This window comes from Orbicella faveolata, unplaced genomic scaffold (genome assembly GCF_042242905.1).
Source record: "Orbicella faveolata isolate gen_17 unplaced genomic scaffold, um_ofav_v1 contig_24, whole genome shotgun sequence".
Classification (NCBI taxonomy): Eukaryota; Metazoa; Cnidaria; class Anthozoa; order Scleractinia; family Merulinidae; genus Orbicella; species Orbicella faveolata.
In genome coordinates this window covers 28,124,714-28,137,500 of record NW_028301552.1, presented here as the reverse complement: position 1 = coordinate 28,137,500, position 12,787 = coordinate 28,124,714, and the positions used below count along the sequence as shown (strand labels likewise).

The 12,787-nt window shown below is 36.5% G+C and overlaps 1 protein-coding gene across 3 annotated transcripts in view; it reads right to left on the bottom strand.

The window, feature by feature from the left end:
• The window catches only part of LOC110065436 (uncharacterized), a 19,887-nt gene extending 7,409 nt beyond the window's left edge, over positions 1 to 12,478 (bottom strand). Inside the window, exons 1-11 of one of the 3 annotated variants that reach the window (XM_089291904.1) lie at positions 12,234 to 12,478; positions 10,935 to 11,021; positions 9,241 to 9,273; positions 8,455 to 8,607; positions 7,797 to 7,893; positions 7,193 to 7,419; positions 6,793 to 6,945; positions 5,554 to 5,644; positions 5,214 to 5,440; positions 1,602 to 1,754; positions 522 to 612 (exon numbers count right to left, since the gene is read on the bottom strand). In XM_089291904.1, coding sequence (XP_089148030.1) covers positions 522 to 612; positions 1,602 to 1,754; positions 5,214 to 5,440; positions 5,554 to 5,644; positions 6,793 to 6,945; positions 7,193 to 7,419; positions 7,797 to 7,893; positions 8,455 to 8,607; positions 9,241 to 9,273; positions 10,935 to 11,004 — 1,295 coding nt within the window. In that variant the 5' untranslated portion in view covers positions 11,005 to 11,021; positions 12,234 to 12,478. Of the gene's footprint in view, positions 1 to 521; positions 613 to 1,601; positions 1,755 to 5,213; positions 5,441 to 5,553; positions 5,645 to 6,792; positions 6,946 to 7,192; positions 7,420 to 7,796; positions 7,894 to 8,454; positions 8,608 to 9,240; positions 9,274 to 10,934; positions 11,022 to 12,186 lie in introns of all 3 variants that reach the window. The other 2 variants (XM_089291903.1, XM_089291905.1) reach the window with 2 other exon arrangements.
• Positions 12,479 to 12,787: the final 309 nt, after the last annotated feature.

The window sequence follows — 12,787 nt, the reverse complement described above, 5'->3', positions numbered from 1 at the left end:
TAAACATAATTCAGTGTGTGTCATAACACAAAACAATCTTGCGCATAGCGTATCCCAAAAGTATATATATAAAAAATGAGATTGGTTGAAATTAAACGATGTTTTTTGAAAACAGTGCACCAAAAGTGTTTTTATTTTCATTTCATTTTTTTCATTTTATTTATTTATTCCATTCTAAAATTACAAAGATAAATATAAATTAAACAAGTAAGAGGAGAAATGGAAAAGGGCAAAAATATGTTGTTTTTTTTTCATTTTTCATTTTTTAACAAAAATATGTTTTTAAATGTTTTTAACAAACTAAAGGAATTTTCAACCATATTGCGGGGTTCCCCATATGATCTCCATATGGTTATAACGTTTCTGTTAATACCCTATTGGAACACGCGAAAATACCAAAAATGGGATCAGAATGGGTATCTTTTCACTTACGAAATTAATTTTGGGTGACCAAAACAAAACTATTTTAATAATAATAAAAAAATCTAAAGAGTTAATTTTAATATTTAAATGCTACTCACTCTCCTGTTATGGAATTAAGGAAGTCCCTCAGGTTTATACCAGCATTCGCATCTCCATGAGTATCAAATGCTTTTGCATCAAGCACGTCACCTAGATAGAAGTGTAAGATATTTCACATTAGTACGCTGACCACGTTTCATAGATGAATTTCACGAAAATCGTAAATTTTAGATTTGAGAGGGAATTGAGCAATAAAGCTTGGAGCTTCGAGGAAGAAATAATGCCAAAGAGCAGATTTACGAATATTTTTCTGAAGGAAGCTTCCAGAGGTTCCTGTGCGCACAACGGCGATCTTCTCGAAAACGAGAGCCCTTTTCAGTCAGTCTTCAAAAGTATTACCAGTCAGTTCAAACCTTTCAGCTCTATTCAATTTCATCATCATTATCAAGTCTCTGTGCGCCAAATTTATCAATAAGAAGCATGAATTTGGAATTGTAAAACCAAAGTTTAAAATCTGGGGAGGGCCAATTTAGACTAATATAATCGTGCGCGAGAAATATAGTGATTGATTATTACTGTTAATATTTAATACTTCTATAATTGTTATGATTAAATATTTCGCAATTTGCTGTTGGAAATCGTCTAGGCAATCTTATACTTTGTAGCTCAAAACATGCTTAAACGGCTATTTAAACAGTGGTTGCCAAACTTTCTTAATTAACCCAAACATCTGGAAGACTAAAATATGTCAATTGCCTGCTCACGTTATTGCAATTTCTGTAGTAACCAGGTTGAAGGGATTTATTACCACATTTGCTATTTCCAACCCATTTCTTTTGTGGTTTTCCAGATCTTAATGCCTTAACGATTTCGTGTTCTTAGTAATTTTTGGAATTAGTTTGGGATGACTTTTTCGAACAACAAAATCTGTGATGTCGGTGTGGAGCGATATTATGTCATTATTGGCACGTGGTTGTCAATATGTTTGGCACTTTTTGCATGCGATATAATCACTTATACTGAACAGAAAATGGTTAAAAATAGTTTGTTTCCTATCGGCAAGAAGTCCACTTGACCACTTGATGTGACGAAATTATTCGCTTTCTAACTGATCATTGAGCTCCAGAACAGTAGAGTACCTGTTGCCGCGTCCAGAACAACAACATTGTGTCCCCTGCCGTGAGGAGACCTGTCCATCCCATCTACATAGGTGTAAGCTATTCCACAGGTTTCTGGCTTTTTATCATCGTCATTGCAACCCTCGCTGCGGAGATGAATGCCAACGGCGGGACCTACAAGATGTAAACGTAGTTAGAAAATCAAAGGCCTTATGCCTGGGCTGCCTCGTGTCACTTTTTTAGTGCGAAGAAATCCACTGCCAAACCAAACGAGTGTAATGCAAGCGAAACACTAGACCAAGTAGACAGCAAGTTAAGCAAGTTAATCAAGTCGACACCGTCAATTTTACATAATTCGATCTGCCTCGATCTGGCCCGATTCGACACTGAGTGAAATTACTTTTTGTCAATTTCTAAGAGTGTTTATTCTGCTCATTGTGGTCCTTAGATTTTCTCATGTTAGGGTTGAATCTAGTTTTTTGGGACCTCAGTATCAAAAGGGTTTCCTAAAACAGATTGCCACACAGCTTAGAATTCCATGTCTTCCATTTCAGGAGCGTTCACGCGACTCTGTATTTAATCCAACTTTAAGCTTAAATCTGTTGTTTGTTGCTTTATTTCATGGATAGAAATTACACCGATATTAGAGGAATCGAAAACCAGCCAACAAAAATAAGTTCCAGGTATGTAATTCGTGTTGTGCTTCAAAGTTTAGGCTTTGGTTAGACTGTTTTTAGACATCCAGATGCACACGGGCTACTCTCATGCTAAAATAAAATGTTAAGTAAACAGAATGGAAGCATTACAGTTCTGGTAGCCTTACCAATGCAATTCGATGTGACCAGTGAGATTTTGATCATCTTAACAATTAAATTTTTTGAGTAATACCAGTTTGCTTATTCGGGAAAAATGCTCTTTACAGGTTAGTTTTTAATCCACTCATTGTCATCTTTACATTTTTCTGCGTGACTGAAACTCGTCAATTCAACGTTTTAAGCCCTTTATTTGTTGTCAAATTTGATTTAAACGCCAGCGAGTTGCGTGAACCGAGGGCTCGGACACTGACAAAATAAAATGCTACAAGCAGCCAGTCAGCCAAGGTCTACATCCCAGTCCCCGTAAATGAAATAAATAAACAAACTGTCTTGAAGCTTTACAGCGTGGCTGAATTTCGTATTTCCAAAATCAATAGCATCGAACGCCGTCAATTCATCGTAGGTTTTATACCTGTCGATCTTTATGTTAGCTAAAATTAGTTAACCCGCAAGCTGCCTGAATCACCCTTAACAGGAATCTTACATTAGGAACGCAAAGAATGGTTACACAGGAATGTACCCGATTCACTTCATGCCCTGGCTTTGACTTTGACTTTGATCAAGTGAAAACGAGGCAAAAATGAGTTATCTTTTCAGTTAAAATCATGTATTGTTACTTTATTTATTTAGCTTTTAAATACTACTACATATGCGATCTACATGCATATTATTAACCAGTGCCTTGAAGAGAATCAACTTCATTGTAAGAAAATAACCTCCTAAATGAGATCTCTTGATTAATATAAAACCCATGTCATTTTTACGTTAAAAATTTAAAACTTACATATTAATTCCATGGTAATGGATGTCCAACAGTAACAATTAAATAATGAAAGAATGAAAAATGCGAATGCAGCCATAATTCTACTGGCAAAATGACCTGAAAAAATTTTATGCTCTGAACGGGATTCGAACCCACGACCTTTGCGTTACCGGTGCAATGCATTGCACCGGTATTAAAAATTTTCTCAGGTCATTTTTCCAGTAGTATTATGGCTGCATTGGCATCTTTCATTCTTTCCTTATATATTACGTAAACACCTAAAATCATATCGAGGGGCAACAAATTGAACAAATAAAGTGGGCCAATTTGGGGGTCAGTCTACATTGACGAAGCTTAAACTAGCCTTTTTTCCCGTTAACTGGGCATCTGAACTCCTTACTTAAAAACTACATTAGAAAAAGGGATTTAAACATTTTAATTGATGCTCGCAGTGGATGCAGACGTCATATGTGTTCAACTTGTCTTCCTTATTCATTCTTCATTCTTAACTTTATTTCTAACTCTATTCACTTTTGTATTTTTATTTCGATAAATAGGCTTTTATCTTGTAAATAATTGATAAGTTTAAAATTTAATTTGTACATAACACTGATAATTGTAACTCGTTTTATGTGTCCCCAATTAGCAGCAATGCTAAATCTTGTCGACACGTAGGTAAAGTTAATGTCCTTGTTAAATGCCATGAAAACACTTTTTCTCTTACAGCATCCAATCAGAGGTTTAAAAGTTCAAAGTTTATAACTGTCACCTATTCGCACAAACAACAAGTGTGATAATCGCTTAATACGCGAAACTCGAGTTACATTTTACAAAAATTTACTTTCTGTCTTTACATTTTTATTTTGTACTGCATATTTTGCATAGAGCACCCATAGGATAGCTGAAACATGTATTTCTTGTTTATCCGTTTATTGCTGCTGCAGCGAGTGAGCCTAAAGCGAACGAACGGGGCAGCAGATCTAATCGGGTAAAAAATGACAACATGGGGGAGATCAACCAATTTTGTCCAAAACAGAAGGAGTTGTGGTCGGCAGTAATATCAAAGACGCAAGGAATCGTGGTTATGCGCGAATGGAAGAATTAAGGTGCGCTTTTTTCCATGTGCTTTCTTCGATCGACGAAAGCAAGGAAGAAGGCTATATATATCGGGAACAACAGAAGAATCAGTCAATAAAATCCGACAAAACGCTCTTGTGGAGTCTCCTGATACTAACAGATTACAGAAACGAAGAGGTTAGTAGATCAAATTAAGGCGCCCGTCGTGATAGAGAACCAAGTCAGTTTTCAAAATTTTATCGTTAGCTTACGGTAAGTATTAAAGCTCTTAAAACCAGATGTGTAGAGGTAAACCAGTTGTAATTACTCGTGAAAAAGATTGAACGTTGTGTTATGCTTTTTATGATGTTTAACTGTGTAAATTGCCACAACAGCAAGCAAAATTTTGATTTTTAACCAGGCATCTGTTTTTTAGTTTGAAGCAGGGCTCCCTCTCATCAAGTGTTGTTTGCGATATGTTGAAGTTAATATTATTTAGAAAATTACAGATTTTACGGGTACTGTTTACATTTTTATCTGCGCAACTTTACTCAAAATTTTGGAAATCGCACGGGGAAGAATATACTTCATTGCAATCCATCGCAAAAAGTACGGCTTGTTGTTGTTATTAAAAATCTCGAAAAGCAAGTCATTCAGCGGTGACCTAAAACCTTCTGGAATGCTTTATTTCTCATGTAATATTTTAATTTAGAAACCTTGCAACAGAGCTATTTAGTTCTTTACAGAAGTTTCTGGAAACTCCAGGTGTACTTTTATGAGAGCGTGAGACCAATGAAAATGTGATGAAGTTTAGTGCTGCTAAGTGCTGTAATCCGAGAAGTTAAATCAGCCATGCAGTTTGTTACTGTTACCGACGATCCTGAGTTCTGTATGGCAACAGTCCTGCTCTGCATTGACACTCTTTACATCCTCCTTCCCTTCGGCAGCATTTTGTACCAGCTAGGTAAACTAGTTTAGAATAATTATAGTTTGACGTACCTGGTGGGAAAGGAATTTGTACTGAAACTTCGCTTGGTCCCTCGCCGCCATTGTGTTGCTGCTGAGTAATCCATGATGGTTTCGTGTCCCCTGCGTATCCAACAAGACAAAAAGATCCTCTGAAGTCTGTCAAGATGGGATCAGTGGCACCCAGTCTCTTGAGTGCTTCCATGGCAACTGGTACATACTTTGAACCTTCGTCTTGAATGGCGACCAAAACGATTTTGCTGTATAATAACATAATAATAGTTTATCTTACTTGACACTGGATTAAAATGAAGAGCAAGTTAAAAATAGGGTTGTCTGATAAAAGTGAAGTAAAACTTAAAATGTTGCTCACTCTCCGTTTATGGAATTAAGATAGTCTTTTAGATTTTCGCCAGCGCTTTCTTTTCCATGAGTATCAAATGCTTCTGCCCCAAGCACGGCACCTAGGTAGAAGGATGAAATATTGATTTAGCCTGATTACATATAACTACATAAAAGTTGTAGATCGCGTATGTTGCAAGAAAAAAAAAGGAAAAAAAATTAGAACGTAGAAATTTGAAACTGCATTTTTTCTACAGTTAGGGATGCCATCCACACTAATCAATCCATTATCGTCATTGTCACCATCTACATCTACATTTATTAAGTCGGTAAAATCATTAAGACATCGCACCAACTAAATTATAAAAGTTGATTATAAAATATATAAATAAATTAATAACGAAATAAATAATCTCTGATAATCCGCATATAAAAATATATGTATTATTAAAGAGAATGATATAAAAATATATAATTTAAAAGTACCACAATAATTTAAAGGTACCATAATCATCATCATGAAGAAAACAGTTTAAAATACTGGATAGACAGTTTCTTTGAGGTTTGTATCTCATGAGCGAAAATTCAAGTTGAATAATCAATGTCATGAAATATCCGTCTTTAAGGACGTTCGCGCAAACATTCTCCAGCATTGATTTTTACCACAGAGAGACTTTTACCACTGTAAGATGATGAGTTAGTTATGTCAAAACGGTAAAAAAAAAGGGGGGGGGGGGGGGGTCACCGACTTCGTTTTGGAGACAACATGCCCGGAAGAACACCCTATATCTGAAGAAATTAGATCTTTGAAGTGAAATGTTCTCTGCCAAATATTGTTTAACTGGACCTATTAAGTGAATTTAGTCAACTGGTGAGGTTCCTTAAAGAACAAGTTCGCATGTAGGCACCATAGTTTCACGCGCCTTGCAGCCGAAAGATGGCAGGATTCGATGGCCCGTGGACAGAAAACTTGAATTTTTTTTTTAACTTCCCACATTGATTTTTTGTTCATTTTTGGACAATGTGGAGATAATTGTAAATAAAATGTGTTTCTGGAAAGAAAATTAGGGGTCACCAAACTTCCAAGATCGTTAAATCCAGGCAAAGCTATAGCAATGGCCATCTACCCTATCACTGTTTATTTTATTACTTAGCGCGCGCTCAAGCATGACATGGCGTGTGAATTTGCGTGCGCAGTAAGGATGCACAGAAACAATTAGCGCGAACATCCTTAAATTACCTAAGTGCGATATTCTTGAAAACACATTACCTGTTTTAGCGTCCACGACAACAACATTATGTCCCCTGAGGTGAGGTGAGCTATCTATTCCATCTACATACATGTAGGCTAAGCCACATGTTGCTGGCGTTTTAGCAGGATCATTGCAACCTTCACTCCGAAGATGAATACCCATATGATGTTCTACAAGATAAGCAAGAGGTTTGGATTACCCGACTGCGGACACCGCAAAAGAAAAAGGTCCAGTATGAGATAACTTTTTGAAAAGTTTCAAGAGAGCAATCAAGCGTTCTTTATTGTTTTTTAAGTCTTTCGAGTGCTTCTATTGGCCAAATTGTGCCACATCTTACGTCAACATTTAACGTAACTCCCTAGGATTATCTTCCTCGAAATATATATTTTAAAAAAAATTACAAATAATTTTCCACACCTGGTGAAAGTGCAATCGCCTTTGAAAGCTCAGTAGGTCCCTCTTTTCTATTCGCTTGACCTAGTTCAACCCATGATGGTTTCACCACTCCAGAATATCCAATGAGGGCAAATGATCCTCGGTAGCCTGTCCAGATGGGATCAGTGGCCCCCACTCTCTTGAGAGCGTCAATGGCTGCTTCTACATAGTTTGAACCTTCATCTTGAATGGCCACCAAAACAATTTGACTGCAGTTACAAAAAGATTTTTTTTAAACTTGCGTAAAACTGAAATCTAAGCAGCCGCGATAATTTTCAAAGTTCGAGCCTTTTTAGAAGAGTGGGCTTGATAATAGTCAAAATGTTGGCCTAGCCCAACATAATTTATAAGGTGTTTATTTTTTTTTTATCGCTGCACTTCGAAACTACGAATAAGGAAGTGTAACGTGTCGTTTGACAAATAATATTGCCACTTTTGCATGACGTTTCCACGCCTAGCTATAGTAGGTGCAAAAGATCGGATCAGAACATCGTTACCTCTTCTGTAATCTTGTTTTAGCTCCTGTGATAACACTGTAAATATCAATAGCCAAATAATACGAACTAAATATTTAAACCTTACTTACTCTTCTCCTTTTATGTTATTGAGAAAGTATTTCAGGTTTTCGCCAGCCGACATTTCACCGGAATGGGTATCAAATCCCGCTGCTCTAAGCACTTTACCTATGTTGAAGTATAAGACATTTGCCTCATATGTAACAAAATTGAATACATGGAGTTACATGGAAATTTTAAGTCGTATATGTTTACTTAAACAGAAACGCAACAGGTAAAAATGTTTTAGCGTACATTTACACGAGAAGATGTCAATAAAGAGACTGCAGAGCTTTTTTACATTTAAGATGATTATGATGATAAGTAAACTATGGCCTCCGTTTTCTCCAAAGCAATGTGACGGTATACGTCCGCGGCTATCATCTATCCTGGGAAGCAAACAGTTTGTGACCTTCGGGAAAAAAATGTCTTAAGACAAATATCCGAGCATACGTTCTAAGCTAAACTAAATAGAAGACATTGCGTTCATCTCCTTTAGATTTTCCATTGGTCGCTCCTTTGGAAGACCTCTTTTCAAAGTTGATAATTTTAACTGAATAATTCCAAGAGCCTTCAAGAGAACCACCAGCATATATTTTCGTCTCTTGTCGGAGTAACGCCAAGTTGAATACTTCTTGTAAACAGCATATCCACGTTTTAACTGGGTGTTCACTACTAATGTTACATTACCTGTTACAGCGTCCACAACAACGACATTGTGTCCTCTGCTGTGCGGGGACTTATCTTCCCCATTTACGTATATGTAAGCTAGACCACATGTGCCTTCCGGTATACCGGGATCTTCGCAACCCTCACTCTTGATGTGAATACTCACGGAGAGATCTACAAGGTAAGAAACATCTTTTGGTTAACACGGTGCATCATTTAGTCCTACAATTGCTCACTATCCAAAGCTATTTGCTGTCTATCAAGTTTGGTCAAGAGTCTTTAGACACTGAAAAAAGTGTCACTGGTTAGTATTTTAACAATAACGTTTTTAACGAAAACTTCAGTTTAAATAACGTTTACCTTAATATGAATGGATCTTTTGTTTTGTTGCTCATTGTTAAAACATGAATGTTTTAATAATTTGTTTTGTATATAATTTATACGAATATTTAGACATATCCTATTGGAACTGAACGCAAAGCTATATATATTTATAATTATCTCTAAGTAGCATCAGTAATCGTATTATATTGTAAGTAGTGTAAGTATTAGTATCGTAAGTAGAATAAGTAATCGTATTGTACTGTAGAGTAAGTTATGCAGGTTGTAGTATTGTAAGTAGCATCTGTAATCGTGTCGTATTGTAAATAGTGTAAGTAGTGTGTAAGTAATCGCATTGTAAAACAAGTTTTGTTAGTGATGTAAGGGGCTTTAGTAGTTGCATTACTGTTGTAAATTGTGTAAGTAGCTGTACTGGTGTTGTAAGTGTGTGACTCACAATTAAAATGTTAAAAAGAAAAAGTTTACCTTGGTCTGCTCTGGGGATTCTTACAAGAAGCTCTGAAAATGAATTGGACACGAATCTCCGTTACACGAAGTTTAAAGGATAATCTCACGGCTCAGCGCTTGTACAAGATATGGCGTGAGATTAGTACTTCTTTTACACCTTTGTTAAATCACGAGCAATTTCGGCAATCACAGACTATAAATGCTGACTACACTCACACGTGACATTCAACATGAAAAAGGTTCAGCTCTGCGTCGGTAATTCATCTAATGCAAATTAATATATCCTGATGTATCCTGACCCATCACAACTACTGACTTAAGAATTAGGACCTGTGCGACGCCAGATTCGAAATACTACTAAAAGCCACACCTTAGATGTGGCCAAAAATATTTATGGAAACGTAATTCTTACATAGCAGGACAAGACCTCGAGGAAAAGGTATTCCATAAATTTCTTACGCAAGGTTTTTAAACAAAGAAACACATAATTATGAAAACAAGTGGCCCACCTGGAATGAGCTAACCCTCTTGCCAAAACCTTAAAAAGTCCCAAAGCTTCCTATGCTGCCCGCGAGCCTCTCGATCGTGCCGTGAGAATATTAATTTTCGACCAATTCTTCCCTCAATCGTCAGAATTTTCATTTGTACAGCCAGCAAGATTGATGCCCGAATTGCACAGAAAATACCAAAGTATCATGGTAGCATTGATTATCCAGGGCGCTTTCCATTCAAGCAAAAAGTTTGTAACTTTGGAAACGAAGGCAAATGATACGAAATTTTCCTTGGAGGTTTCCAAAAAGCCGCAGTTTGATGAATTTCCGAAATACAAAGTAAATAACCCAAAATTTGGGAAAATACGTGCGGAAACTCAAATGGCACGGAAATTCTCAGTAAGAATGTTGAAAATTCATTTCGATTTACATGGCAATGTGTCCTTCGTTTTGGAAATTACGGAAAATGCTGTTCCATTTGACATCGAAAAATTTACAGCAATTGAAATGAGAAGCGCCCACAATCCGTAGACCCAAGAGATCTATTCTAATTGCGTACGATTGGTTTAAAAGCAATAAAACGTTTAAAGAAACATTTCTACAAATCATCCACTCCCATTCGATTGTTTCATAAATGATGGAGCCAAATAGCCTGAGCCTAAAGCTTTCACTTCGGCCGAGCTGTGAAATCCTTCCTTAAATTTATTACATAACGTGTCGCTTGCATGCAAGCTTCGTGTAAGAAATACATAAAGATACAGGATTAAAATCCAGTTATAATCAATGGATAGTTTATGCATGCTTTAGAAGTTACCGACGGATATGACTTTCTTGAAAGAAATGCAAACATCGAAGTTAAAGCCTTAGTACTAGTTAAGCGTATAAGTAAAATGCTGTAGGACTAAACTGATTGTTTTGGCACGACAAAATATATACGATTTTGCAGAGTTCGTTTCTTATTCAAATTTCAACCAAAAATAAATAATAAAACCCGAGCTTGATTAAAAATGTTCCAAAAATTACTATTTTACCGATAAACGCCTGATGAGCCTCGCAATTCTTAGTAACAGATGGGTGAGTAATCAGGTATGAACCCCAGGAATAAGTTTGTCTTCTTTTTGGAAATGGCCGGAAATACTGTTCCATTCCCCACTGAAAATTTCTGGAAACTGGAATTTGAATTTTTGGTCAAGTGTAACTGGAAAATTATTTAGTTTTTACCTGCAATTGGAATAGCTCTGCAGACATTTGCGATCACCACAAAGGCCAACCAAAACAGCAGAAATTTCATCGCGGAAATAAATCAACCTGCAGATTTAAAATTACAAGTAATGTGTCAATTACAAATAATGTGTCATTACAAGCTATGTGTGAATTTAATTCGTTTGGTTAGAAATAACATAACATTAGCGAGAGTAAGTTTCTAATTGCCCAGTTGTTCATTAACCAATGTTTGGCGGAAATTGAAATGCCATATTATCAGTTATCAAAAATGTGCGTACTTAACTCCAGATTGAAAAACAAAAACAAATTTTCTTAACATTAAGTATAGTCATAATTCGTCGTTCGTTAGCTATTTCTCAAATGACCGTTTGAAATGAGTGGCTTGCATTGTCATGGTTCTCGTTTCCTTCATCGTTTTATTTTGTCGCGGGTTTATAGACATTTTAGTTTTTCGTGCAAACGACCCCACAAGCTTCTTAGCTTTAATTTCCTTCGTTTTAAAATAAAGGCTGTCTATCGATTTCTCCTGCGCGACGTTAACTTTGCCTCTGGTTTATTCTCTTAAATGGTCGGCCATTCCCCACTTTTCATCTCATACATCACTCTTTTTACATCTGATCTTTTCTATGAGAAGTATAACTACTGCGCTTATAATTTTGTTTGTACCAATTCGTGTGCGGAAAATTTAGTTTAATATGCGAATTGGAGTAGCGATTAAAAAATTATCAACAAATTGCATGTGTTTCAAGGGAGCTACCTTGCAGAACATCTCGAATGTTCAGGGTTTACAGTCCGTGCCAAATTTAACTTCCCTAAGAATTGTTTAACTACCCTTCCCTCTTTTTTAGTTATTAAGTAATCAGGCCAGACTTGAGCTTGGCCCTCACTTCATAACCCGTAAACAAGAAGAATGTAAACAGAGCACAATTTCTAAAAGCTCTACTGATTGTGAGCCATTCCTTCGTCGGCGATAAAAAAAGGAACTGTAATGTGTTACGTACTGTCTAAAGAAAACTGATATAATTAACGCACGTCTTTTTGTTACTATATTTTCCTTATAAACGTTGCGCCAAGGAAGCAATCGTAGCTTCGTTATGTTTTCACTTTTTTAACCAGAAATGAAATATTTTCTACTCGCATGGATCAGGGGCAAAAACTCAACCCTAACACAAGACAATTGCTACGAAGGTCAAGACTTCATAAAAGTGCAATCACTGGCTGATAGTCGAGCAAACATTTCAGCACTCACCTTTTTGATCAACTTATTCGACTGTAGTAGGAGAGGGTAATACTTACGACGCTTGGAACTCCCTGCTCTGTGAAAATTTGAGCTGTGCATCACAGTATAATATCATTTCTCCCTACAGGGAGTCTTGAACAAATGTTTAATTTTTTTGTGAATTACAACGTTTTCGTGGCAACAGACTCAAAATAATGACGAGGAAAAGGTTGTAGACTTCAGCGTTGCCTCGTTAACCACATGGTAATTCTGATAACAACTTTCATCACAAAATTTGAAGCGAAGTTTGGGGATGGTATTAATGTGAACTTATTTCACAATTTCAACGACGAAACGTTTGAATTAAACTTGCTTTCTAATGTAATGGATGGTAAACAAACTAGATTACAAGTCGTCTTGTTTTCCTTTTCGCTTATTGAACTCTCCGCGAGAGATAACGTAAATATCACGAGGGAGATAACTGGACATTGTCAAGAAGGTCTGAATTAGGCTGGTGAAATATCTCAAATATCACTTAGAGTTTTGGCGATTTCTCGCCTTTTTGCAGATCTGAGATCTGAGCTATCAGTTTAGAACTACGTTATTGTTCTCAAGTGACCAGTTGGCCAGT